At 38.9% G+C, this 24,501-nt stretch overlaps 4 protein-coding genes across 4 annotated transcripts; 2 read left to right on the forward strand and 2 right to left on the reverse strand.

Annotated features, from left to right (window-relative positions):
• Nucleotides 1-8,953: 8,953 nt before the first annotated feature.
• GCK72_009004 (uncharacterized protein) lies at nucleotides 8,954-13,866 on the reverse strand (the record flags this gene model as incomplete). The annotated part of the gene is made up of 11 exons (XM_053727161.1): nucleotides 8,954-9,150; nucleotides 10,382-10,528; nucleotides 10,584-10,701; nucleotides 11,008-11,551; nucleotides 11,596-11,746; nucleotides 11,797-11,880; nucleotides 12,089-12,218; nucleotides 12,867-12,989; nucleotides 13,039-13,349; nucleotides 13,401-13,700; nucleotides 13,746-13,866. 11 exons carry the CDS (start codon nucleotides 13,864-13,866, stop codon nucleotides 8,954-8,956), a joined length of 2,226 nt encoding a protein of 741 aa, XP_053586738.1.
• A 127-nt stretch (nucleotides 13,867-13,993) lies between these two features.
• On the reverse strand, nucleotides 13,994-14,317 carry GCK72_009005 (uncharacterized protein; the record flags this gene model as incomplete). Its single annotated transcript, XM_003099423.2, has 1 exon — nucleotides 13,994-14,317. One exon carries the CDS (start codon nucleotides 14,315-14,317, stop codon nucleotides 13,994-13,996), a length of 324 nt encoding a protein of 107 aa, XP_003099471.2.
• Nucleotides 14,318-14,662: 345 nt separating this feature from the next.
• GCK72_009006 (uncharacterized protein) lies at nucleotides 14,663-18,001 on the forward strand (the record flags this gene model as incomplete). Its single annotated transcript, XM_053727162.1, has 7 exons — nucleotides 14,663-14,785; nucleotides 14,839-15,201; nucleotides 15,268-15,552; nucleotides 15,720-15,835; nucleotides 15,884-15,968; nucleotides 16,722-17,109; nucleotides 17,805-18,001. The coding sequence occupies 7 exons, from the start codon at nucleotides 14,663-14,665 to the stop codon at nucleotides 17,999-18,001; spliced, it is 1,557 nt and encodes a 518-aa protein (XP_053586739.1).
• Nucleotides 18,002-18,282: 281 nt separating this feature from the next.
• On the forward strand, nucleotides 18,283-24,501 carry GCK72_009007 (uncharacterized protein; the record flags this gene model as incomplete). Its single annotated transcript, XM_003099435.2, has 12 exons — nucleotides 18,283-18,357; nucleotides 18,408-18,488; nucleotides 19,226-19,433; nucleotides 19,486-19,619; nucleotides 20,201-20,512; nucleotides 20,810-20,962; nucleotides 21,069-21,175; nucleotides 21,807-22,644; nucleotides 22,989-23,468; nucleotides 23,982-24,076; nucleotides 24,123-24,228; nucleotides 24,310-24,501. The coding sequence occupies 12 exons, from the start codon at nucleotides 18,283-18,285 to the stop codon at nucleotides 24,499-24,501; spliced, it is 2,781 nt and encodes a 926-aa protein (XP_003099483.2).

Consider the following 24,501-nt stretch of genomic DNA (forward strand, 5'->3'; position numbering starts at 1 on the left):
TATGTTTTAGAAAGGGGAAACGTTTTGAAGAAAAAGGGACAATGAATTTAATAGCACACACACACATCATTAATGTAGTAACAGATTTTTTGGGGGAAAGTGGTTTGCTGGGGGCCAGTGTTGCTAGGCTGGGGAAATCCGGACAAACACACAGAGGGACAGACGGAAAATCAGAGATTCAAAAGTGAGTTATCCTGGGATTCGGAGGTTTTGAAAAGAAACGTTTTGGATTTTTTTTGTGTTCTGGACTTGAAAAACGGACTGTGAATTTTTGAGAGACATCCGGACATCCGGGTACACAGACAGACACACAGACAGATTTTCTAGGAATTTAGCTTAAAATCTGTAAAATTTGGTTAATTTTGCCGGTTTCTGAAAAAGTTGAAAAAACTTCTTTTTTTCAAAATTTCTCAAAAAAAAAGAGATTTTTCAACAAAAAAAAGTTGTTTGTACATCCGGACTCGATACATTTTTCCCCATATCTCAATATTTTGAAATGTTGAAATTTCTATGGACATCCGGATGCCTGGACACACAGACAGATCTGATTATTTTATCAAATTTTTAAATTCTAGAGCTTTGGATTTTTCCAAAAAAAAAACTATTTTGATAACTCAAAACCTAGACATCCAAAAGGCTTTGGCAACAGACAGAATTACATTTTGGACATCCGGACACCCAGACACACAGACAGACAAAACATAGTCATTCAAATACTTTTGGACATCTGGACACACTGACACCCAGACGTGCATAACAGTGTTAACACTCTAAACTCCCAGCATCTGTCGAAATTTTTCTCTTTTTGGAAACTTCTGGACACCCAGACACACCGACAGACACCACCCCAAGAGCACTGAGCATACGGTGCCCCCCCGCCTTTCCTCTCAAAAAATGCTCTCGCCCATAAATTGCTCAACTCTCTTGACAAAAAGTCAGCTGCTATGGTGACAATCGTTTACAACTGATATATATTTTGTCTCTTCTCCTTCTTGTGGTGGCCCCATTGTATATTATGATGGTCATCTCTCTTTTCGACGAGAAAAGACTTTCGACCCTAAAGTGTGACAAGTGTGAAAACGATGACCCTCGGGGAAGGAAGGACAGGCGGCCCATCTCGCGCATGTCTATGCCTCAAAATTTCTGATTTATGATGGTAACATTCTGGAGGAAAATGGGGGACGGAGAGAGATGAACGGAGGGAAGAGGATGGAAGAGATAATGGGGATTTGATCTACTTAAGGAATATGGAAATGTGCTCCATCGAACTCGGGGCGCAGCGTCATTTTCGCTCTACTGCACATTTAAGATGAATCTGTTGTAAGCGCGCTCCATAGGAGTTCCTAAAATTTTAGAATTTCAGTAGAGCGCATGAAGTGATGACATGATTTTTTTTTGAATTTCAGGCGGGTCCCGTGGCGAAAAACGGCAACGAACCGCGTATACGAGGAATCAAGTATTAGAGCTGGAAAAAGAATTTCATACGCACAAATACTTGACGAGAAAACGACGGATCGAGGTGGCACATTCCCTGATGCTCACCGAACGACAGGTGGGTCTTAATTTTGAGATTTCGCTGAGTAGCGACTCAGTTGATACTCAGGAAATTGAAGTCAGCTATATTCTAAAGCTAAAATTGAATGTTTCAGGTGAAAATATGGTTTCAAAATCGGCGGATGAAGCACAAAAAGGAGAATAAGGTGAGTTTTTTTTTTCAAATTATTCACTTTTTTAAAATTTTCAAAATCATGCGCCTTTAAATTGGGGTACTGTAGTTTTCGTGGCAGGACCCAATCTGCCGCAAAACTACCCACGATTACAATTATTTGAAAGCTCTTGATGCGTTGAGTTTGACACTTTTTAAATTATCAAGTTTGGGCAAAAACAAGAGAAGTTAGACTCATTTTTGTCAGTCATGGGGTTACTGTAGTTATCGTGGCGGGACCCGATTTTTAGCAAACGTAGTCATGCTTATATTCATTTGAAAGCTCTTGATTTGCTTGATTTGATCCTTTTTGAATTTTTAAGTTTAGACGAAATTAAGTGAAGTTATGCTCTTTTTTCAAAAATAATGCGGTTACTGTAGTTGTCGTGGCGAGACCATGTTTTTAGTGAACCTAGTCGTGATTATACTCATTTGAAAGCTCTTGACTTGCTGAATACGATAGCCATAAAGTTTTAAGAATAGTGTGAAACTGAGCAAAGTTGTGGGCTGTCGTAAGATAAAATGTCTTCTGTGCAAACACTTTCACGGAATCTTACGTACTAAAATCTCTTAAAATATGATTCATTTTTCAGGACAAACCAATGACTCCTCCAATGATGCCATTTGGTGCGAACCTGCCGTTCGGCCCCTTCCGATTCCCACTTTTCAATCAATTTTAGATGTTTTTTCCAGATTTTTTTCAATTTTCATACCCTATCACTATCACACATTTCTCTGTTCCTCATCTCCAAAAGAATCGCTTTACTTTTCAAATCCTCTCACTTCCCCTCTCTCCCCGCCCACTCTTATTTCCACTAGCTTTATCATATTCCCGTATGAAAAAAAAAAACAAAAATGTCAGGGTTTTTTGTTGTTTCTCTTCAATCAATCGAGCTGAAATTCTATATCTGAAATCTCTTTTTTTTTCTTTTTCAAACAGAGTACTTTTTGTTGCGTCACAAGGTACTCTCTCTGTCGTTTTCTCATTTCGAAAATCATCCCTCCCGAAAATGTGATCTTCCATTTCTGAAATTCCTTTCTCTCTCTCTCAAATTCTTGCTTTTTTTCCCATTTTTCTTGCTTCTGTCATTTTTTTTGTGTATTTTTCCGCTTGTAACTTTCGATAAACGTATAGTAATTTTATTGAATATTGTGTTTGTCACGGGGTTTCAGATGTTTTAGAATTTGAAAATTGTCAGTCCAGAGGATAAGCTACCGGATTTAAACATAGCTTTCAGGGAGAGCTCTGCTTCTATAAAAATCGAAACTATCGATGTCACAATTTCAGATAAAAAGTCGAACGGATACTGGGGTTTCGATCTAGGAAATCTTGTGAATAAAATTAGTTGTTCTATTTGGAAACTCAAGAAACGATTTCAACAAGTACAAACTTCTCCCATAACATGTGGGTCGTCTAACAGATCGGATATATATTGTCATAAAAATTTTCAGCAGGATAAAAAATAATATTAAATCTGAAAACATGTTCGAGAATAAAACATTCATAACTTCTCCTGTTTCGAGGTTGAATATATCAAAGCTATTACAGGTACAAAAGCTACCGTACTCAAACAATTCTCATTCAGTTTCAGCGATATTTCACCAATTTTTCCAAAGTTTTAAGACAAGACTCCAATGAATTCACAGTTTTGGAATATGCAAACTTTTAATGTGAATAAAGTTGGAAAGATATAAAAGTAGCTTTCAAAAAATGGGCCTCGACTTCTGTTTTGGGAAATTCCGCCGGAAATTCAAATAAAAATTTCAAGTTGGCAAACACCGAGTGTTATATTATCACCCAATGTTAGCTGAAGAAATGTTTTGAATTGTTTTAAAATTTCAAAACGAATACAACACGATATCTAAAAAATGAAATTGCAAGATTTTTACGACTACTATTAAATAAATAAAGGTCTGGTTTCTTGAGAGTAAAAATCTTGAGCAAGTGTTACTTTAGGCATTTCAGTTATGCAGAATGAGCAAATTAGAAAATCAGGAAAACTCGATTAACACAAAGTGAACTAGGATGAATTGGTTACTAGCAGAACATTTATTTTTGTTTTAAGAGAGTTCCAAATTCAAAGCATGCAGTTAGATGGGAATACACGTAATAAAAGCGTAAATGACATCAAAAAGTTTGTCAGGGCGAAACGTGAGAAACGAATGTCAAACTATATCGTGGAACGTTGTGAACTGGCTGAATGAAGTTTCCCAGAGACAAATTTGTAGTGAAATTGAAATGATACTATTGCTCCTACAGAAATCTCTATTACAATCACCGTGTTTCAATTTTAGATAAAGATCTAAGCAGCAGGAAAAATTGAAACGATTTAAATGAGTTGCTGATGCTGATTGATTACAACTCAATAAATTGTCCAACAAATAGTTCTCTCTATCCCCAATCTACTCCACCCCTTCTCACTTTGTATAATCCTAATCCTATCACCTCCTCGATCAATGTTTACACCATAAACCCGTGTGGTCCATCTGACCTCTTTCTGTCATTCTCTCCGCAAAAAAGCAATTAGTCTTTTCGTGTCGGCTTCTCTTTCTCTCTGACCCATATCAACTGTAAAACAATTAATAAAGAAGCGGACAGAGATACTAATGAGAGCAGCCACCACCCACTCAGTATCTTTAATCTTGCCGATATAAAATGCTCAAGGGATACGGTAGGTGTTTTAAAAGAAAATGAAGAGAGAAGCAGGCGAAAAGAGAGATAGAATTGACAGCGACCAATGAGAGATGAAATGTGGGCGGGGTTTAGGGAAGAAAAGAAATGATAGTTGTATTCATATAGTTAATGTATTTGGAACGGTTTTAGATATATTTAATGCTGTGCTATAGAAATAGGAAAACCTAGGTTTCAAGCTGAGGTTTTGAATACTTGTAAGCCAGAAACTACCCAGTTTTCGAAAAACTTCTAGATTTTGAATCAACCTGTTACAAGAATATAGCTGTCGTTGTTAATTACATGATAACTTCCCACCTAACTTCTTGTAGACTCCACTCATTTGACGTAACCTTACCTCCCTGTGGAACCTATTCTGGAAAATTACTAACTTCAGGAGTTTGCCATGACGCCCAACAACTGGAGCTCGACATTTCATGAGTTGACAACCTGTTTGTACGGATCCTCCCTAGACAGACTGGTTAATGTTAGGTAACTTGTCCAGTAAAAGAGATCGACTTTAGATAGGCGCTACTAAGCTAAAAACGTTTTTGAAGGTTTATAAGTTTCGATCTCAAATCTAAAAAAAAAAACTTTCAGTTAGCATTCTCAGTTCGAATTTTCCATAGAAGTTAAGCTACGGAATTTTCGTATTTACTTCAATATTAATCTGCTGCATCCCCTCTAATAGACCGGCACCCCTACTTTGGTAATATTTTCGCTATATACTTTGAAATGTGACAAACAGTGTTTGGAAACAAGCCACCGTACTCCGTAATGTTTTAAATTTTCTGCCAAAACTTCTCTGGCATTATTCAGATACCCAGTCTGTCGATTACAGTCTGTCCATATTATAGTTATTAGCGCCAAAGTCACTCGCAGCTTCTGAATACATTTATTTTCCATAGGCTCTTTGTACAGTTATGGTCTAACGATTGAAAGTTTAAAAAAGATAGACAGTCAATATGTAGTTAGTTTAAATTGCGAGCCGATTATTCATGTGAAAAGTTAGTTGTCAACTTTTTTGGCCTACTAGGAAAGTTTGTCCTTGAGCTACTTGGAGTTTTTATATTACCGGTTCACGAACACTTGCCGGGGGTTTTAAAGGGGCATATAAATTGTTCGCAATGGTCTCGAAGCGGAAAACATAATTTGCAGTTCTTTTCAGACCTACAAAGCTTAAAAAGCACGGTATTTGATATTTTTCAACTACGAGACCATTCCTTGAAACTTCCAATAAACTCAATGCGCCTTTAACACCTCCTGGCAAGTGTTCGTGAACCGATAATAGCTATCCATTAGGACCGAAATAATTTTTTGGGAATTTGACATTCAATCTTACTGTTAGCCTTCTCAAAAATGGCAGGTTAACCCCAAAAAAGCTTAAACTAAAAATCAAAAAACGACTCGTGAAAGCAGATTACACTTTTACGCTTTATCACTGTTAACGCTATCCCCCTAGACCTCAACTATGCTAAACCTTCCTTTCCCACCCAAAAACATCCCAAAAACTCAAATGTTGCTCTCCTCTCCTCCCTATAGATCACTGTCCCTATAGATGTTGTTTCACCCTTTCTTACTCTTTTTGACACCTTGCAAATTTATGAGTCTCTCTCTCCTCTGCTCACTCTCGAGTTGTTGTGTTTATTTTACACACTTTTTCTGACACTGCTTACCCTCATAATTCACGATGGCTTTCTGTGCCCACTTTTGTTTCGTTTTTTTTTGGGTCGGAGCAGAAAAAGAATTTGAGAAGGGGAAAATAGAAAGATTCATTATGAAACATCCTAATTGCACTCAAAATTTTCTGAGGTTCAGCATTCAGAGCTCCACTTTCAATAATAGAAGCTGTGAAATTGTTTTAAATAAATTTTCATTCAATCTAGATCTGAGAATTGGTTTTTCACAATGATACTGCACCAAAAGTTTTATTTATTTTGACTGTAGACAAATTTCAAGAACAAATTCAACATCCTCATGAGATGAGATTTCCAATAATGTAAAGCAAACTTAATTTTTGAAGCCAACCGTCCCTTAATTAACTTTGAGGAGTCATTGCCAATCGGAATGTGCTCTAAAGTTAATAGATAGATCATAACAGGCAGCGTGAAGTCAAACATATAGAAATTGGTGTTTAAGTTAATATTGAACTCAAAAATCTAAGTTTATAATTTTTAATTATTTGGGAGAAGTCAAATCAGGGTTCATCTAAATAACTACCAATTAGTAAGTGTTCAGTCCTGTTCAGTGGCAGGTACGCGTGATAATTGGAAGCGTTACTTTTTTACGATTGTATATTTACTACAGTGTTTTCAGAAAACGTATTTGATGATACTGGAAATTTGACTTATGACAGAGTGAGAGCCACAATGATATTTACGAATTTTTAGGCTTTTCAGGCTTCGCAAGGCACTTATCTGGACTTAGAGCTTGCCTTAACTACTCTTAACTTTGATGAAACGCTAGATCGTCAATTTAAAACTATTCCTCCGAGCTACAGTCTCAAAAACCGTAACTCTTGATGCTCAGAGACATAAAATACGCTACTCATTTGACTAAAAACGGAAAAATCTCTACGTGTAGTTTTCGTTGGAATCGGTTAATTTGATAACGAGCTATAAGCCAAATCTTAAAATTCAAACCAGAAAAAAATCAATAGTCACACGATACTGAAAAACTGATAACCGTTCTCCATATGTTTCATACCCATCCTTCTAGAAATTTCTTTCCACCCTCTCCACTCTCTCTCCTCTCTCAACTACCGTAATCCTCTCCATCTCCCACCCCCTGGTGGTAGTTGAGTGTCAGTTGTGTTGTCTTCTCTATCCAAGTCGTGTCGAAAATTGATCGGTGTCTTCTTCGTCTTCTTCGCCATTTCTCCCTCTGTCTTTGTAGGCTGATGCTGCTGGCGTTGCAACGAATCGGGCCAAATGTTTGGTATTTCTGTGTTTGTGTCGCAGCATCGCATGATGACGAAGAGATGTCTCCAAAGAATTCCAGGGTGCTGGTGGGGGAGGCGAAAAATTCGAGGGAAATATGAGGGATCGGCGAGGAATTTTGAAACTGAAAATTGGGGAGAATCTGAAAGTGTGCAGGGAAGAAGACGTAAAAATTCCTGGGTACACATATTGTCGTTCGGGGCATCCGGACATCTAGATACACTGAAAGACTGTAAAAGTGAAGACATCTGGAAATCTGCACACATAGACAGATATGGTCTTGGAAATGAGCGGACATATGGAAATCTGGACACACAAAAAGACAGAAAACTTGGTACTGCAAGCTTCGGCACTGTTGAAATATAAAGACATCCGGAAATCTGGACACACAGACATACATAGATTATTGCTGGTGAACTCGTCGTTTCCGTCAAACTCTCTCTATTCGAACAAAATTTGACCCACCCTGGACATCCGGACAGTCGCAAGAACAGACAGACATAGGAATGTGACATGGGAAGATCTGGAAATCAGGAAACTCAGACAGACATTGTTTCCTGGAATTCGATTATAATTTGGTTAGAATACCCGTCAGACTTGAGAACATTTGGGACATCCGGACATTCGGATATAAGGAAACACAAAGAGACATTGCTTTGAAAACGCTGGTTTTCCACACAGCATATTCAAAAAAGAAAGTTTCTGGACATCGGGACACACAGAAAAACTTGTGAAATCGTAGTTGCACAGACAGACACTTTTGGGACAGCCGGACATCCAGACATTAGGACAGATAGCCGGACGTCGTGAGATTGCTCGAAGAGGAAATCTGGACGAACAGGAATACAGACAGACAGACATCCGGATCTACAGGTGTACATATCGGACAAAAATTGGACATCCGGATATGGTGACACACAGTTGGACGGGGAGTTAGAACACTAGAGTTACCCATTCAGCATCAAAAAACTTGAAATTGTTCGGACATCTGGACACGTATCAGCACAGATTGGCAGGCACTGGGACATCCGGACACGCCGGACACACATACAGATTATAAATCGGACAGCGAACTGGGCAAAAACCGAAATATTCATACTTTCGAATTTTTTTTTGAATTTTTCTGAAAAATGTCAAATTTTTGACTATCATTTAGAATTAGATAAAATTCTGATGAAAGATTTCAAAAATTTTGTTCATTTTTTGAATCATCGGGTCTTTCCGGGTCCTACCAGGCATTGACAAGTGCGGGCTTTTTGCCTGGCGCGCCTCTGACGCTTATTCCAATTTTTGATACATGGATATATGAACGACTGGAAACGGATTAGAGGCTATACCGAACTTCTGGCGCGCCTTTGACGCGTTTCGGACATCCGGACAACCTTACCCACAGACAGACACCTCCTCTGTCACGACGTCTTCAGATAAAATCTCCCCTCAGTATCAATGCCTTCGCAAGTTGTCACAAACGCGAGAAAAAGAGATTTACGACTCCCCTATCATAAACATTTATCGAATCGACAAATCACAGGAATCATTATATAATAAGACAAATTGGGGAGGGGAGAGATGAGATTAGTGAGTATATTACAGGAAAATATGAGATGGGGGAATACAATGTAAATGGATGCATTAAAGTTAATTTTGAATCTGGAATCCTCCGGCAACGACGTGGAATACTTCAGAATCCGTCCACGGCTGAATGAGGTCATCTGTGTTGCAGCGTTCGAGCCAGGCGGGTTTTAGGACAGTACATGTGTTGGCGGCAATCGCTTGGGCGGTTTTGGGGTGGGTTGGTTTTGGAGCAGTAGCTATGCATAGTTGGGTAGAGGGCGCTGAAATTACAATAGTCACTACAAACTACGTCTGTAAGTCTGTAGGTCCAGATTTCCACATTCCCGTAGAATAGCACTTAAAATCAAAGGTTGTAAATAAATCACCGCTCGGATTAAGCTTTTAAGATTATCCTCCTCGGGGTGACACCACTTCAATTGATGACTTACACCCAGATGACCAGCTGGTCTGTGTGAGGAGGGGGGACAGATCAACACTTGTACTATTTATCATTGTCTTCTTCAATAAGCTGGAGGAGGAGGAGATAGAAAATAAGTGGTGAGGAAATAGAGTTCCGAAATTTTGGAATTTGGGGGATCCGAACATACAAAAATCAAGGTGTCTGAAATTCGAGTCATTTTCTGTTCAGATTTTTAAAGTTAAGGCAAAACGTTTTGTAAAAAACCATTAAATAGCAATTTTTGCAGATTCGGGTCGGCTCGGATTCGAATTTTTGATATTTTTTCACTTGAATTTTTTTTTTGCGAAAAAATCGGAAAATTTTAGAAAAAAAATTGAATTTTTTCAGTACTGAACTTTCGGGCCGGAGAAATTTGGATTTCGGTCCGGCCCGGCCCGATGCAAGTCTGCTTTTTTTTCTTCAAAAAGTCTTTCGAATTTGAAATATTCTGGAAAGAGTTTTCAATATTTTTCAGCACTTTCTTGACTTTCTTGATAAAAATTGGTGAAAACTCAAAATAATTTGAAAATTCAAGATTGTCTTTTTCAAATAATTTTCATTTTTAATGGAAAAAAAGAAACTTATGCGTATTTTTTAATAAGAATTTTAGATTTTTCTCGAATCGAGTACTAGCATGGAACTGTTTTTGTAACCACGCTTTACTGAGACTCAAAAAATAGCACGGGAGATCAAACTTTCAAAAAGGATTCTGGTGGAGCGCAGACGCAACAACTCTTCGGTAATTTTCCGGCCGGTTGAAACGGCGGAGAATGAATTTTCGGAACACAGACATTAAAATTATCAAAAATCATTGGCTGGCGCGCATGGGACGCATTTTCTGATTATTTTTCTGGTTATTCTGCGAATCTAGCAATTTAAATAGCGAGAAACTCAGAACAAGTGCTAAAATTTGGGATTTTTGAGCTATTTTGATAGAAGAATAATCGAAATCCGATTGTTTTGTCCTGGAACGGCCCAAGCGATCGCCTCCAATCCTGGTTCTGTCTATTTATCTGTCCATCCAGATGTCCACTAACCCCTCCAAAACTCACTTATCCCCTTCACTACCACCGCATCGAAATGTTTCAGAATCTCTTCACACTTTCGTCGAATCGTCTCAGAAGTGCCTTGAAGGACAGCGACTTCGACACCAGACAAGCTGGATTCCAGTTTCGCGCGTTTCAGTCGGACAGGCGCTGCTGAAAATTTCAGATTTTCAGATTTTTATACTGATAACAGCTTCTGGTTTCCCACTTTGATGTATAGCTTTCCGAGTGATTTTCTCCACTTTCAGGGGGTCCGGTTTCTTCTCTTCGCTCTCTTCATCATCACTATCTCCCACGTTATCCCCCAGTTTGCAGTCTTGCACTTTCTGAAATTCAAATTTTTCTATTAGCAGCCCACCCCTTCTTACAACTGCGCCCCACCGCAAAAACGAGAGAGTATCGGCGAGAGACGCAGAGTTTTTTTCTGGCGTGAAACAGATTTTCACAGTTTTTGACCCATTTTCGCTATTTTTCATAATAATTTAACGTAAAAAGTATGAAAAAGAGCGAAAATGGGTCAAAAACTGTGAAAAACTCTGCGTCTCTCGTCGATACTCTCTCGTTTGCGGTGGGGCGCAGTTGTAGAAAAAAAAATGCTCCGCTAATAGATGCAATCGCGCTCCATCGCATACCGTCGCATAATCCGAGAACTCTTCCCACGTGTTAATCTGATCTACCGGCTTGTCCACTCTCCACTCTCTCATCACCGGATCCACCAATTTCCCATTTCTCACTCCATTCGATGTGATTTTTATGACTTGCCAGCGTTCGAAATCTATATATCCACCATCACCCTTGCTAATTCTATTCGGACGTTTCCCATAGAATGTGAGCTCTTCCGGCGCTTCTTCCAGAAGTTGTCCGCATTCAAATCCAATCGCTTCATGAGTCTCCCGTGTTAATCCATAAGAACACCCCAAACAAAGCTTGAATTTCCCCGATTTCTCATCGAACGCCGCGAATCGATAAAGCGTTTTTCCATTTCTTCCAGCTCTCGGATGAATCGCAACCAGCGCCAAATCCAGATCACAGTCTTTTGATGCAGATGGTTTCAGCTTGAACCATCCGTTCGCCGCGCTCCGTTGACCCTTCACATAGACACTATCCGCCCGCTTCACCACTATTCCCTCCTCGTTATTTTGCATGGCGACTTCGAAGAATTTCTGGATTTCTTCTCTGCAACTTTTTTGTTAATTTTGAATTAAATTTTGCTGCATTACTTCCTACTAGCCTCCTCATATTTTGCCACAAAAATCGTATCCTCTCGCTCTTTTTTCAGCGGCGCAATTTTGAGCATTTCGAGTCTTTGATGAAGTGGAGCGCCGAAAAGAGGCTTGCCATTCAGATAGAGTAAATCGAATAGGACAACGGCTGGAAGAAATTAGTTGGGTAATTAAGAATTAAAGGTTAATTAATTATACTTAATTGTTGATTATCATCTGGTTTGACGTGTCTGAAGGAGAGCACTTGGGCGTCGGATGTGGTGGACGCGTCGTTGTGGCGGCCTGAATTATAAAAAAAAATACTTTTTTAAATTTGCACGACACGCTTTTTACAAGCGCGCTCTACCGAAACCGAAAAAAATTGTGTGCGAAATTGAGAGACTCAGAGAAAAATATACTTTTTTCAAGACCTTTTCGGTAGAGCGCAGTTGTAAGAACTGGGATGAGCTAATGAAGAAAAAAATTTGATAAAAAATGATAAAAAACGCACAAAGCCTTTTAGTTTTCTTATCCCACAACATTAATTCACAATTGAAAATCGCCGATTCGCATTCTTTATTGAAAAATGAGTGAATACGACTGGAGAGTTTTCCGATTGCCATTGAGGAGTCACCGTATTCCTGAAATATTGAAATTGAGGGAATAGGAGTGTCCCGATGTCCTTTTAAGACAGAAAAATGTGTTTTCGAGAAATTTTAGTGAAAAATTAGGATTTTTTAAATTTTGAATTTTTCGAGGCATTTTTCAATAAAATTGGAGTCGAAAAAGGATTTATTTCAACTTTTTGTCTCAAATTCTGTATTTTTTGGTAGAATTGGAAAAATGACTATTTTTAATCTGGAAAAACACAGTAATGAGTATTTTTTCAGATATTTTCTCATAAAAAGTTTTTTTGGAATTTTTTGGTAAAAAATCTGTGAAACGATACAACGTGTCAATGAAGCGCCAGACGTTGAATTTCTTGAAAAAATGCCAAAAATTGGTCGAAAATACAGAAAAATCTGTATTTTTGAGTAGAATTTTAAAAACAAAACAGGCAATTTTTAATCTGGAAAACGAACATTTCCCGAAATGTACAAAAATTCCAGATTTTGAGTACTTTTCTGATATTTATTCAAGAAATTTCGCGTCAATGGAGCGCCAGACAGGTTCTTTTTTTAATTTCTTGAAAAAAAGTGTCAAAAATTGGTTTAAAAAATACAGAAAACAGTGAGTAAACAAAACGCGCCAGAAGCACGCCAGACTCATTGGCTGTCTGAATGTCTTACTTTTGAAAAATCATTGTTATTCCTTGTAAACCATCGATACTCGTTGCCCTTCTTATGCAACAACACATTCTCCCCATCGAATTTCACTTGAAGGAAGAACTTGGGACCGCCGAATTTTTCTATCTGAAAAAAAACGCGTCAATGGAGCGGCGGACTTCTATCTATTACTCACACTAGCATACCAATCACCCCTCTTCTGTTTCTGAAGCAACATTGGTGTCCATATTTTGAATAAATGCTCATCTCCATCTGACGCCTCTTCCCCAGTTCCAGATTCCTCTTTTTCCACTAATTTCCCCTTTAAAACCGCTTTCAAATCATGAGTCTGATCCCATATCGCACAAGCTGATGGGGAAACCCAATCGAGAATTTTGTTGCTTGGAGCGCCGAGAGCCGATTCAACATTTCGAAGAATTATGTTGAAAATCCATTCCAACTCGTCTTCCGAACACGTTCTCACTAGTTTTGACATTCTGTCGCGCTCTAAATTTATTTATTTTTAGAGCGCTGGTTGATTTAACCACCATTCCCTACTTTTCTGATCATCCATCGGTCCTTCCGCCAAAAAATCCAGAAACTCGTTGAGATCCGACACTTTTATAACTGCACTCTCATCATTTTCAGTTCGATACTCTTCTGAAATTTTCTCCGCCAGCTGGCGTGCCGCTTTCGTCGAATCTTTTGAGATTTCTGCCACGTAATCTGCTCTGACGTCATGGAATGTCTTGGCTAGAAAACTCGCTAGTTTTGTTGGTCCCATGTCGAATTTTCGGAATCTTTCGTAATCGGATACAAAAAATCGAAGAATCGCTGTCATTTCAGTCGGAGATTCACCTAGAAAATTGGAAATTCTTTTGCAATATCCACTTAAATTATTACATCCTTGCTTCCACGCGTCGAAACTCTTCTGAAAATTCGCCTGTTTTGATTTCAGATTCGAAGTCCTTCCTATTTTGTTGAAGACGCCGACGATGTCGTCGAAGAGCACGTCGGCCGCCATTTTCGGCTCTTCAAAAATATAATTTTTATTTATTGAATTATGATTTCTAAGCGGAATGAATGACGAGAGTATTTGACAATATGAAATATGCACAATGGGGAAAAATCGGAAAAATCAATAAAATTGTTCAAGAGTTTTTCGACGGTGGCTCTTCTCCTCCTTTCTTCTGTTCTACATGGCCCCGACAATGTCCGGTTTCACAATCGGAATCCGAATCGGAGCTCGAGTCTTGCCAATTTTTTGGTTTCTTGTAAATGCAGCAGCACTTGCTCTTCTTTTTGCCCATTCCCTCGTTATCGACCGTTTCGGTGGCCCATACAACATGACGACGTTCTGATGTTGATGGTTGTGGAGCACTGAGATGAAGTACCAGATTCTCCTCCTGAGGTGGCGGCACGGTGACAGTAGTGGTAGTGGTGCTCGAAGCGGTTTGTTGTTGCGTGTGGCTCATTTTTCTGGGGAAATACACATAGAATCGGGTGGAAAAAATAATTTATCAATGGGGCAATCGGAAAAAATAATCAAAAAGACAGAGATACAAGCTGAAAACATGAAAAACACATGACTGAATCGGGAATTGTCTAGAGAAAACAAGAAAACAAAAATATCACAAGAATGAATCCTCCGAGAGGAGTACACGGCGGTGGGTCTCGCACGGAATGGAAGAACAACCCAAATAATTCCGCGGCCCTCTCTCCCGGTGTACTCCTCTCGAACAAAGTTGCGAAGAAATAAATTATTTTTTATATCGAAAATTTATGATTTTCAACTACTCTCAATCATAAAATAGTCAAAAATGGCGCGGAATCTGCCCGCCGCTCTAGATTATTTGGGGTCAGAAGCCGAAGACTTCAATAAATCACAAAATTTATATCTAAAGCCGATGGCAGTCATCAAAATCACAGTGGTTCTACCGAGAGTTAGTTTAATTTGAATTAAATCAGATTCTACAAGTTTTTCTCTAAATTTCAGATGACAATACCAGGTCAATCGATCTCAAATTGGGATCTAATGGAGAGATTGAAGCGAGCGATCGATCCGATTCAAATGGATTCCTGTAAAGTCAGAGAGAGTAACATAGACAGTGTGATATTCGAGGCGGAGCTTCTTTCGCTCGGAATTATGCAAAAAACTATGAAAATTCTCGATGGATTCTCAATGAAAGTCTCCGGATTCGCCGAACCGTTGAAAGTGAAAACGAAAGAGGCGAAACTCGATTTTCCGAGTCGTCACGATTGGGATGTGTGGTTTATGAAAAATAAAATTAATGAAATGAAACCTGGAGAGCGTCCTGATACGGTCTACCTGGCAAAGATACCAGTGAAATGGTTTTGTGTGAGTTTTTAGAGTTTTTGTGTCCCAGAAAATTTGAAATTTTTTAATTTTTTTTGTAAAATTCAGGATGGCTACAACGATCTCCCATCAGAGCGGCGTCTACGTGTAGCTATGGAAGCGTTCGGCGCTGTTCGTGATGTAGATATCCCCATTTGTGACCCACTTCGTGCTCAAATGAATCCAAAAATCTCTGGAATTCAGCAAAAAGGGTTTGGATTGGGACAGGACGTGTTTTTCGAGGCATATGTACAGTATATGGAGTATAAAGGATTCGCCACTGCAATGGATTCACTTAGAAATAGGAAATGGGCAAAACGAATCGATGGGCGGTTCTTTCAGGCGTTGATAAAGGTATATTTTGGTAGGATTAGTTCTGAAATTTTAAAAAAAAAATCAAAAACGATTAGAAAAAGTATTAAAACTAAAAATTGCATATTCTCAATACCGCTGAAACGTCCATCGTGCCACTCTACAGGTATTTTTCTTCTTAAAATTCTGATCTCAATTACGTTTTCCAGGTGGATTTCGATCGGTCACGTCATCTCAGCGAAGCGCAAATCGCGAAACGAGCAGAGGAGCGGCGACAGATTGAGACGGAACGGTTGCGACAGGAGGAGGAAGAGCTGAATATCAAGTAACTGAATTTTTTATTTAAAAAATTGTTTTTAAATTGAATTTTTAGACGACAAGAAGAGCTGAAGGAAAAAGAAGAGATGGATGAAAAGAGTAGAAGAAGAGAGGATAGAGAAAGGAAACGGAGAGAAAGGGTAAGGACATCTGGATGAAAAAAAAATCGCAAAAATAGTTATTTTGTCCTAAAAGCAATGATTCGACTATCCGCTGACTCAATTTTACTCAATTTTACTGGAAAACGCGTCCGAGGCACGCCAGACACGTCTAAAATCGTCAAAAGTCCAGACAGAATTCGATTGAAAATTGTTAAAATGCGTCAAAGACACGCCAGATGGCTCGAAATTGGCAAAATTTGTCTCAGTGTTTTTGGATTGAGAGACGCGTCTAAGGTACGCCAGACAGGTCGAAAACTGTTAAAAATGAGCAAATCAAAAACTCAAAATCAGTTTCTATGGCTTAAATTTCTAAAATCACTCAATTTCTATCGAAAAACCGCGTCCCAGGCACGCCAGACACGTCTAAAATCGTCAAAACTGACCGAATTCGATTGAAAATTGGTAAAATGCGTCAAAGACACGCCAGATTGCTCGAAATTGGCCTCGGTGTTTTTGGATTGAGAGGCGCGTCCCAGGTACGCCAGACACGTCTGAAATCGTCAAAAGTCCAGACAGAATTCGATTGAAAATTGGTAAAATGCGTCAAAGACACGCCAGATTGCTCGAAATTAGACGCGTCTAAGGTGCGCAGGTCGAAAACTGTCCAAAATGGGCAAATAAAAACTCAAATTCATGTTTCTATGTCTAAAATTGCTAAAATCACGCAATTTCTATTAGAAAAACGCGTCCGATTTTCGTGATATAATTTATAAAAATCTTTTTTTTTTTCAGAGAGAACAGGAGCGAATGGCTGAAGAAGAGAAGAAGCGTCTGGAGAAAGAACGGCTGGAAGCAGAGGAACGAGCTATGGCTAACCGTCGCCTCGAAGGTGTTCGTCTTCTAAAATTCCTGTTCGAAAAGATTGAAGCAAGAGAAGAGAGACGGAAGAAAAAGGAGGAGGATAAGCTGAAAGAGGAGTTGAGTAAGATCAAAGAGCTCGCTGAGCAACCGGCTGAACAGGAGGACGCATTGAGACAAGCACTGTTGCAACAGAGAGAAATTCGGATGAGAGAACGGTTGAAGGATAAGATGAAAGCGTCGGGGAAGGAGAAAAAGGATGGGAAGAAGAAGGAGAAAAAGAGCAAGAAGGATAGGAGAAAGAGGAGCAATCGACATGATAGTGAGTGGAATAGATGGGGAAAATGATAATTTTTAAGAAAAAATGGAAAAAATCGGTTAAAATCGCATGGAAACACCTAAAAATGGCCAAGTCATGGGTGAAAAAAAAAACAAATTTCACACTGAAATTCAAACTTTTCCACATTTTTATCCCAGTTTTCTAATATCTTCTCTATTCCAGCAAACAGACAGAGTTAAAGACATTTGGGACATCCGGATATAAGGAAACACAGACAGTCTGAAAACTCGGGGTTCTCCATATAACATTGTCGAAAAGAAAGTTTGTGGACATCGGGACACACAGAAAAACTTGTGAAAACGTAGTTGCACAGACATACACTTTTAGGACATCCGGACATCTAGACATTGGGACAGATAGCCAGGAAAAGCACCGGGAACATACGGAAATCTGGACGAACAGGAATACAGACAGACAGACATCCGGATTTACAGGTGTACAGATCGGACAAAAATTGGACATCTGGATATGGGGACACACAGTTGGACGGGAGTTTGAACAGTCGAGTTACCCATTCAACATCAAAAAACTTGAAATTATCCGGACATCTAGACACGAATCTGGCGCGCCTATGACGCGAATTCAATTTTTGATACATGGAAATCCAGACAGACAGATATATGAACTGAAGATCTCCACATTTTTCTCCCAATTTTCAAATATCTCCTCTATTCTAGCACCCTCCTCCTCATCCGCCTCATCATCCGACGACGCTTCTGATGATTCCGACTCTTCCACATCTTCATCTTCTGATTCCGGCTCTCGTCGTCGTCGATACCGTCGGAAGCGACGAAGCGATGAGGGCAGCGACTCCAGAAGTTATCGTCATCGTTCCCATCATCATCAGGAGAAAACGAGACGTCGTGGATCGTAATTTTGTGTATTTCATTTTGACTGGTCTACATTTTTTATCTGATATATTTATTTTCCGTATCAATTAATTATTTATTTGAAAATCTCGCGAGAAAGAATCTCAATGAATCAATATATTGTCTGTTTTCTATTGTCTTCTATCCCTTCTCTTTTTTCGTTTTTTCGTTTTTGAACCGGTAAACACCACTAACTTCTTATCTTTTTTACTAATCTCTTCTCTTTTTTCTCCATTTTTTCGTTAATTTTCTATTTTTTAATCCTATTTTTCAGAGATTCCATCCAATGGATCTCCGAACACGACTGGAAAATGCCACGGAACGGGCGGTGCTGTTCCAGATTATTAAGGATGTTGTTAATGTATCCATTCCACTGAAAATAATTCTAAAACTTCAATTTTTTGATTTCAGGACCCCACAAAATACAAAAATGTGGTTGAGGCATTCTGTGTATCAATCGATTGTTTCAGCAAGTTTTTGACTGATAAAGAGGTAAATATGGGGGGTGATTAGCTCCGCCCATTTAACTGATTTAGCTGATAAAAGTGAATATTTTCAAAGTTTTTCTGAAATTTTTATCGAAAACTAGAAAAAAGTCAAAGCAATGCGGATGACAAGCTGACAGACATCTTTTAAAGCTAGTTTTTTGAAAAAATTCCAATTTTTTGGAAAAAATTCTTAAGAACGATTTTTGTAGATTTCAAAAGTTTTTGAGGAATGTACTAGAGAAAAATATGAAAAATGTTCTGAAAATAAATTTTTGCAAAAAAAATTATAGTGAAAAAAGCTCAAAAATTTAGATCCGGGCGGACCGAAAATTTTGCAAGTCTGGTTTTTTCTTTCACTTTTAAAAGTTTTTCTCATCAAAAATTCTGTGAAAATCGCAAAAATCTCGGAAATATTGATGGAGACTGAAAAAAGAGATATTCTGGACATCTGGACGAACATAACGACACCCATACATCTGAAAATGGGCGGAGTTTCTACCGAATGCTTTAAAAATGTATATTTTCTTTTCGAAAATAGGAACTCACAACATTTTTCGAAAATTCATAGTTGAAATGCTTAAATTAACATACATATTTACCTTTTGATTGAATTCTAATTTTTAAGTCGAATAACTTGACTTTTTTCAAAAAAAAATTTCAAAAATGGAAATTTTGGTTCAAAACGGGCCGAGCGGAACTGGCCAGGCCGAGAACAAGTCTCTATTATCTATATTTTTTCAGTTCTTCACCGCACTCATCCCAGTTCTCGACACCCAATGCCCAATGAGATCAATCATTGGATTTTCGAGAAGTATGTCATTTGTGAGCTCAACGACTCATCAAACATCGTTTCGAGATGTGATGACAGTACTCCAATGGCTGAAATACGTAGTCCAGAAATCATTGGTTTCACTAATTGTTGACAGTTTGAAGGCCAATGATTTGGATGGTAAGAAACTGGTTTTGCTAAAAAATTCTACTAAAAATTCGAAAATTTTCAGATGAAACTGTGCAAATGTTTCGAGAATTCACGAATGCCTGCATGTATATCCCGGATAAAATCTCGAATTGCAGTGTGAAAGCGTTGACAGATGAGCATTTGAAGTATATTGAGTCGATTAAGTGGGAGTTTAAGGTGACTTTTTTTGGGATTTTTTTCGCTATAAAGTTTCAAAAAATTAATTCGATTCTTTAATTTTTTGCACTGAAAGTTCAGTATTTTCAGGTTTTCAGACGTCGCAATGGATCAGAATTGTAGAAAATTAAATTCTGAATCGAATGAGCCGAAAAACGTGAATTTTGGTGAGAAAATGACATTTCTGATACAGAAAAAACCGATTTTCAGAAAAATGTGTATAACTTTTTTGGCAGAAAACTGTTTCAAGCGAAAATTGCACATAATGTACTTGAGGAGGATCTGAAACTGTTAAAATTTTCAAAAAACTATATATTTATTGGCTGAAATTGAGGAAAATCTCATTTTTCTGAAAAGCGATTTTCGGTATCACAAATGTCATTTTCTCACCAAAATTCACGTTTTTCTGCTCATTCGATTCAGAATTTAATTTTCTACAATTCTGAAAATCTGAAAATACTGAACTTTCAGTGCAAAAAATAAAAGAATTGAATTAAAACTTGAATTAAAAAAACGGCTTCACAGTTCTTTTTCGCTGCGTGGGAGACCGTTACAAGCACAATATTAAACGTATTTCTCAGACAAATCTCGTCGAAGGAATCAAACAAGCGTCTCAAACCGCCCATGACAAAATGTCCGCCAAATCGATCGGTGGTCCAAACCTGAAAATTGTCGCCGAGTTGGTATCAGCTGGCAGAAACGTCGATATGGATGGAAAACGGTCAATGATCGAAGTGATAATGAATTGGGTTGAATCACTGGAACCATTTGATGAACAATGGAGACAAATCATGCATCGATTGTTCCAAGAGCCAACTCAGTTAGGGTATCAGGTTCAGGAGTCACTCATTACTACTGTATTTACGACGGCGAGAAGTGACAAGGCGTTGCAGGTATTGGTGTCAGGGCTGTGCAAAAAGGCTTTTCCGGAAAAAAAAAAACCGAAAAACAGTTTTTTTTTCGAAAATTTTTGACCGAAAAATTCGAAAAAAATGTAAAGAAAACTGTCTGTAAAAACGAGTTTTTCGGAGGCAAAAACCTTAAATTTGTACGAAAACTGTAATTATTTTGAGGAAAGACTCCGGAAACAGGTTTTTTAGTACAAAATTAGAAAAAAATTCAGGAAAAATTTGAAAAATCACTATTTTTGAACATTTCAGCGAAAAATTTTCTGAATTTTTGAATTCCAGCGTTGCATCGAAACCAGCCATTTGACTGGAACATTGAAGCGTGTTGTGATGGTGAAGCTCCCCTTCCAACGGATTCTCAAAATCAGAAGTATCAGAATTCTGGTGAATTTCATTCATCAGACCAGTGAGACTTTGGCTATTGAGTTGTTGGAGGTAATTGCTGTATCGAGCAAGCGCGCTCTGTTGAAAACTGACAATAGGGAAGTTTATCAATAGAGCGCATTTACTAGTATTCAGCAAGACAATTTTGAATTTCCAGACTGCTCTGAAGCTGTGGAGTGACTCAAGCTTCGCCGCGAAGGCTCCAGAAGGACAGGAACGTCATCTCGTTCGGATGATTGTTCACTTGATTTATTTATTGACAAAGTGAGGAATTGGAACGCAAAATTCTATCTGAAATCATCTTAAATGTCGTTCAAAAACCGTCTAATTAGACCAATAATTCAACAGAAGCTGTAGAAAACGGTGTTCGTGGCGAGACCCAGAACACAATCTTGTTCTATGCGCCTTCAATGTGGATTTACGGCGGGCTACTGTAATTTTTCCAATTTTGATAGAATTTTTCGGTTTTCAAGCTAAAATTTCGGAAATAATGACGAATATCGAACTTCTATCTGAAATTCGTTTATTTTCATAGTTTTTATTCGTTAAACATTGTCTAAAAACCAATAATTAACTCAAAGTTGTTGAAAACGGGGTTCGTGGCGAGACCCAGAACACAATATCGGTCTATGCGCCTTTAATGTGGATTTACGGCGGGTTACTGTAATTTTTTCACATTTTCTAATTTTGACCGAATTATCCCGGCTTTTCTCGGATTTCTACTGTGAAAAAAATAAAGTTTGGCCAAGGATTTTCAAAAAAAAATTTCGCGCCCAAAACACTTTAGTTCACAAATGCACTAAAGTGTTTTGGGCGCGAAAATTTTTTTTGAAAATCCTTTCACAGTAGCGAAAATTCTGAGAATAATCAACAAAATCACAAATTTTAATTTCAGAAATGAGGAAACTTCTCGAAAAGTCGCGTGGCGAGACCTCTTACTCCTCTCAATGAACGGTGTCTACGGTCGAATGGAAATGCTTCCACTTCACATTCAAAGTGCTCTCTTTCTCAATGAGACTCTCACAAAACTTGCCTTCGAGAATCTTCCAGAAGACATCGAAGAGGCACCGCCAGTACCGAAAACTGAAAATTTCAGTGAGAATAAGATGGGCGCCGCGTGGGTTGAAGAGATGAAAAATATTCGAGAGAACGGATTGGATGAGAGAAAAGGCAAGCCGAGTTATAAGAAAATGGTGGAGAATACGGAGAATAAGTCATCTGGAGATGAGGAATATGTGGAGAGAATTGGAGAGCAGGAAGGGAAATTCCGATTGTTCGATGAAGGTGCACGACCACCGGGAATTAATATTCTAGGTGGTTATTCTCAACGGGAACCATCAGCGCCAGATGGATCTGAAGAGGAAGCTTCAGATGACGAGGAAGACATCACCAATGCTCAACGTCTTCAGCAAGTTATCATTTTGAATGAGCCACGAGCAGCTCCAGCTCCGAATCCGAATGCTGGTGTGGACTCGGATGATGATGAGGATTTCCCGACGTATTCAGTACCGGAAACCGAGAAAAAATTCAAGAAAATGGAGGTTGGAGAGGAGCCGAAACACCGCGTCGAGCCGCCTGCTTACATTGCGGACGCTTTCGAAATGTTGCTGGAAAAAGAGAAATATGAAGTTTTCGAAGCGGCTTTTTTCAGTTTGAAAAGTTTAATCGATCGGAGAGCTGTTGGATTCCCGCAAATTGCGGAGAAGCTGTTTGTGAGAGTCATATTTCTTCAGGTAGGAATGGGATAATGTGAAAAAGTGGATTTTGACGAGAATTTTGCTTTTTTAACACAATTTTCAAACTTCTATCTGAAATTCGCTTATTTTCATAACTTGTATCCGTTCAAAACCGTCGAATCAGACCAATTGTAGTTTCAATTCTTTTAAAGTTGTCGAAAACGGTGTTCGTTGCGAGACCCATGTCATATATTGGTCTTTGCGCCTTTAAAGTGGATTTACGGCTGGTTACTGTAATTTTCTCATATTTTCTTATTTCGCTCGAATTTTCCCGATCTTTTTCGGTTTTCAAGCTAAAATTCTGAAAACAAATCATTTTATTTACAAATTCTCCATTCCAGAATGTGTTCGGCACCAAAAAGTTTGACGAAACTTGCGATGCGATCGCCGTTTCCTGCATCGTCCAACGTCCCGAAATCGTGCCAGGTCTCGTTCGTCTCATCATCTCCCCGGGACAAGGCATTCGATTCCAACAACGTCTCCTCCACTATATCCACATGGCTGCCGACGAAATGGGCGTGTTGGATCGGCGATGTGAAGAGTTCATAATGACTCAAGAGAACACAATGTCGATGCATTTCACGTCGTCCGGTGGTCCGCGCACTGCAGGAGCCGGTGAATTTGCGAATCGAGCGGAAGGTCAGCCGATGATACCAGAATGGCAACGAGTCATTGCGGCACGAGTCGCTGCGAAGACAAGAAGAATTGGAACAACGAGACAACGTCCGGAAGCTGGTGTCGTCAATCGACTGGCCAAAGTGGCAAAATATATGTTCTATCCGTTGCTGATTTTGCCACGTGGAGAGCATGCGAACTTGCTGGTGGGTTTTTCGGAATCGATGCTGCAACTGGCGTACCTTTGGCGCATTTCGGATTATGAAAACTGAGTTTTTGAGCACATAATTATCGATGTTATTAAAATCAAAATACAGTTGTCTGGCGCACCTTGGGCGTGTTTTGAACTATTTTGAGTGATTTTTCTCTGCCGCACCTCTGAAATAGGTTTTTACACCAAAAAAAGAAATCACCGTCTGGCGTGCCTTTAAAGCGCTTTCAGATACAAGAGCACCTTGGGCGCATTTTGAAGTATTTTCAGTGATTTTCCCCGAATAAAATTTGCAGTAAGAACCTCCGAAATCGGTTTTTTCTTAATTTTTTCCAGAAAAAAAAACTTACCGTCTGGCGTGTCTTAAGCGCGTATTCAGATACAAGAAAATGAAAAAGTCTGGCGTGACTTTGACGCGTTTTGAATCAGTTCTCTACTTATTCAGAGAGAAGTTTAGACAAACAGACACACAAAAATCTTTAAAAACCTTAAAATCCATGTTTTTCAGTCCACGAATTCTGATCTACTCGCCTACATCGTACTCGTCGCCTCGATGGTTTATGTGAGAAGTGGTGTGAACACATCGATTCACACAATGTCACGGTAAGCATAGATTTGTTTGAATCTACCTAATTTCTGTATATTTCAGAGAACTCATCACCTACGTGGCACCGTATCGATACTCGGAAAACGGGAAATTACGAGTCGCCTGTCTTGCGGCGCATCTCAATGTGATGGCACTTCTTCCTGGACATGTAAGGGAGCGCTCTATTGATAACTTTTTGAAATTATCAATAGCGCGCGATTGTACACCGAAAATATTTCTTTAATTACAGATCCTCGGCGACATATTCGATATGGAAGTGCGTCGCGAGTGGATGACGTGGTGTGAGGGTATCATGAGTGCCCAGATTGGTCCATGTGTCGAATGGGATATGGCTCATCAGCTGCTCGAACACCTTCTCAATCACTTCCAAGAGTATCATCCCAGTGCTCTCCTAACGCATTCTCAAAATTTCTCACTTTAA

This window comes from Caenorhabditis remanei, chromosome III (genome assembly GCF_010183535.1).
Source record: "Caenorhabditis remanei strain PX506 chromosome III, whole genome shotgun sequence".
Classification (NCBI taxonomy): domain Eukaryota; kingdom Metazoa; phylum Nematoda; class Chromadorea; order Rhabditida; family Rhabditidae; genus Caenorhabditis; species Caenorhabditis remanei.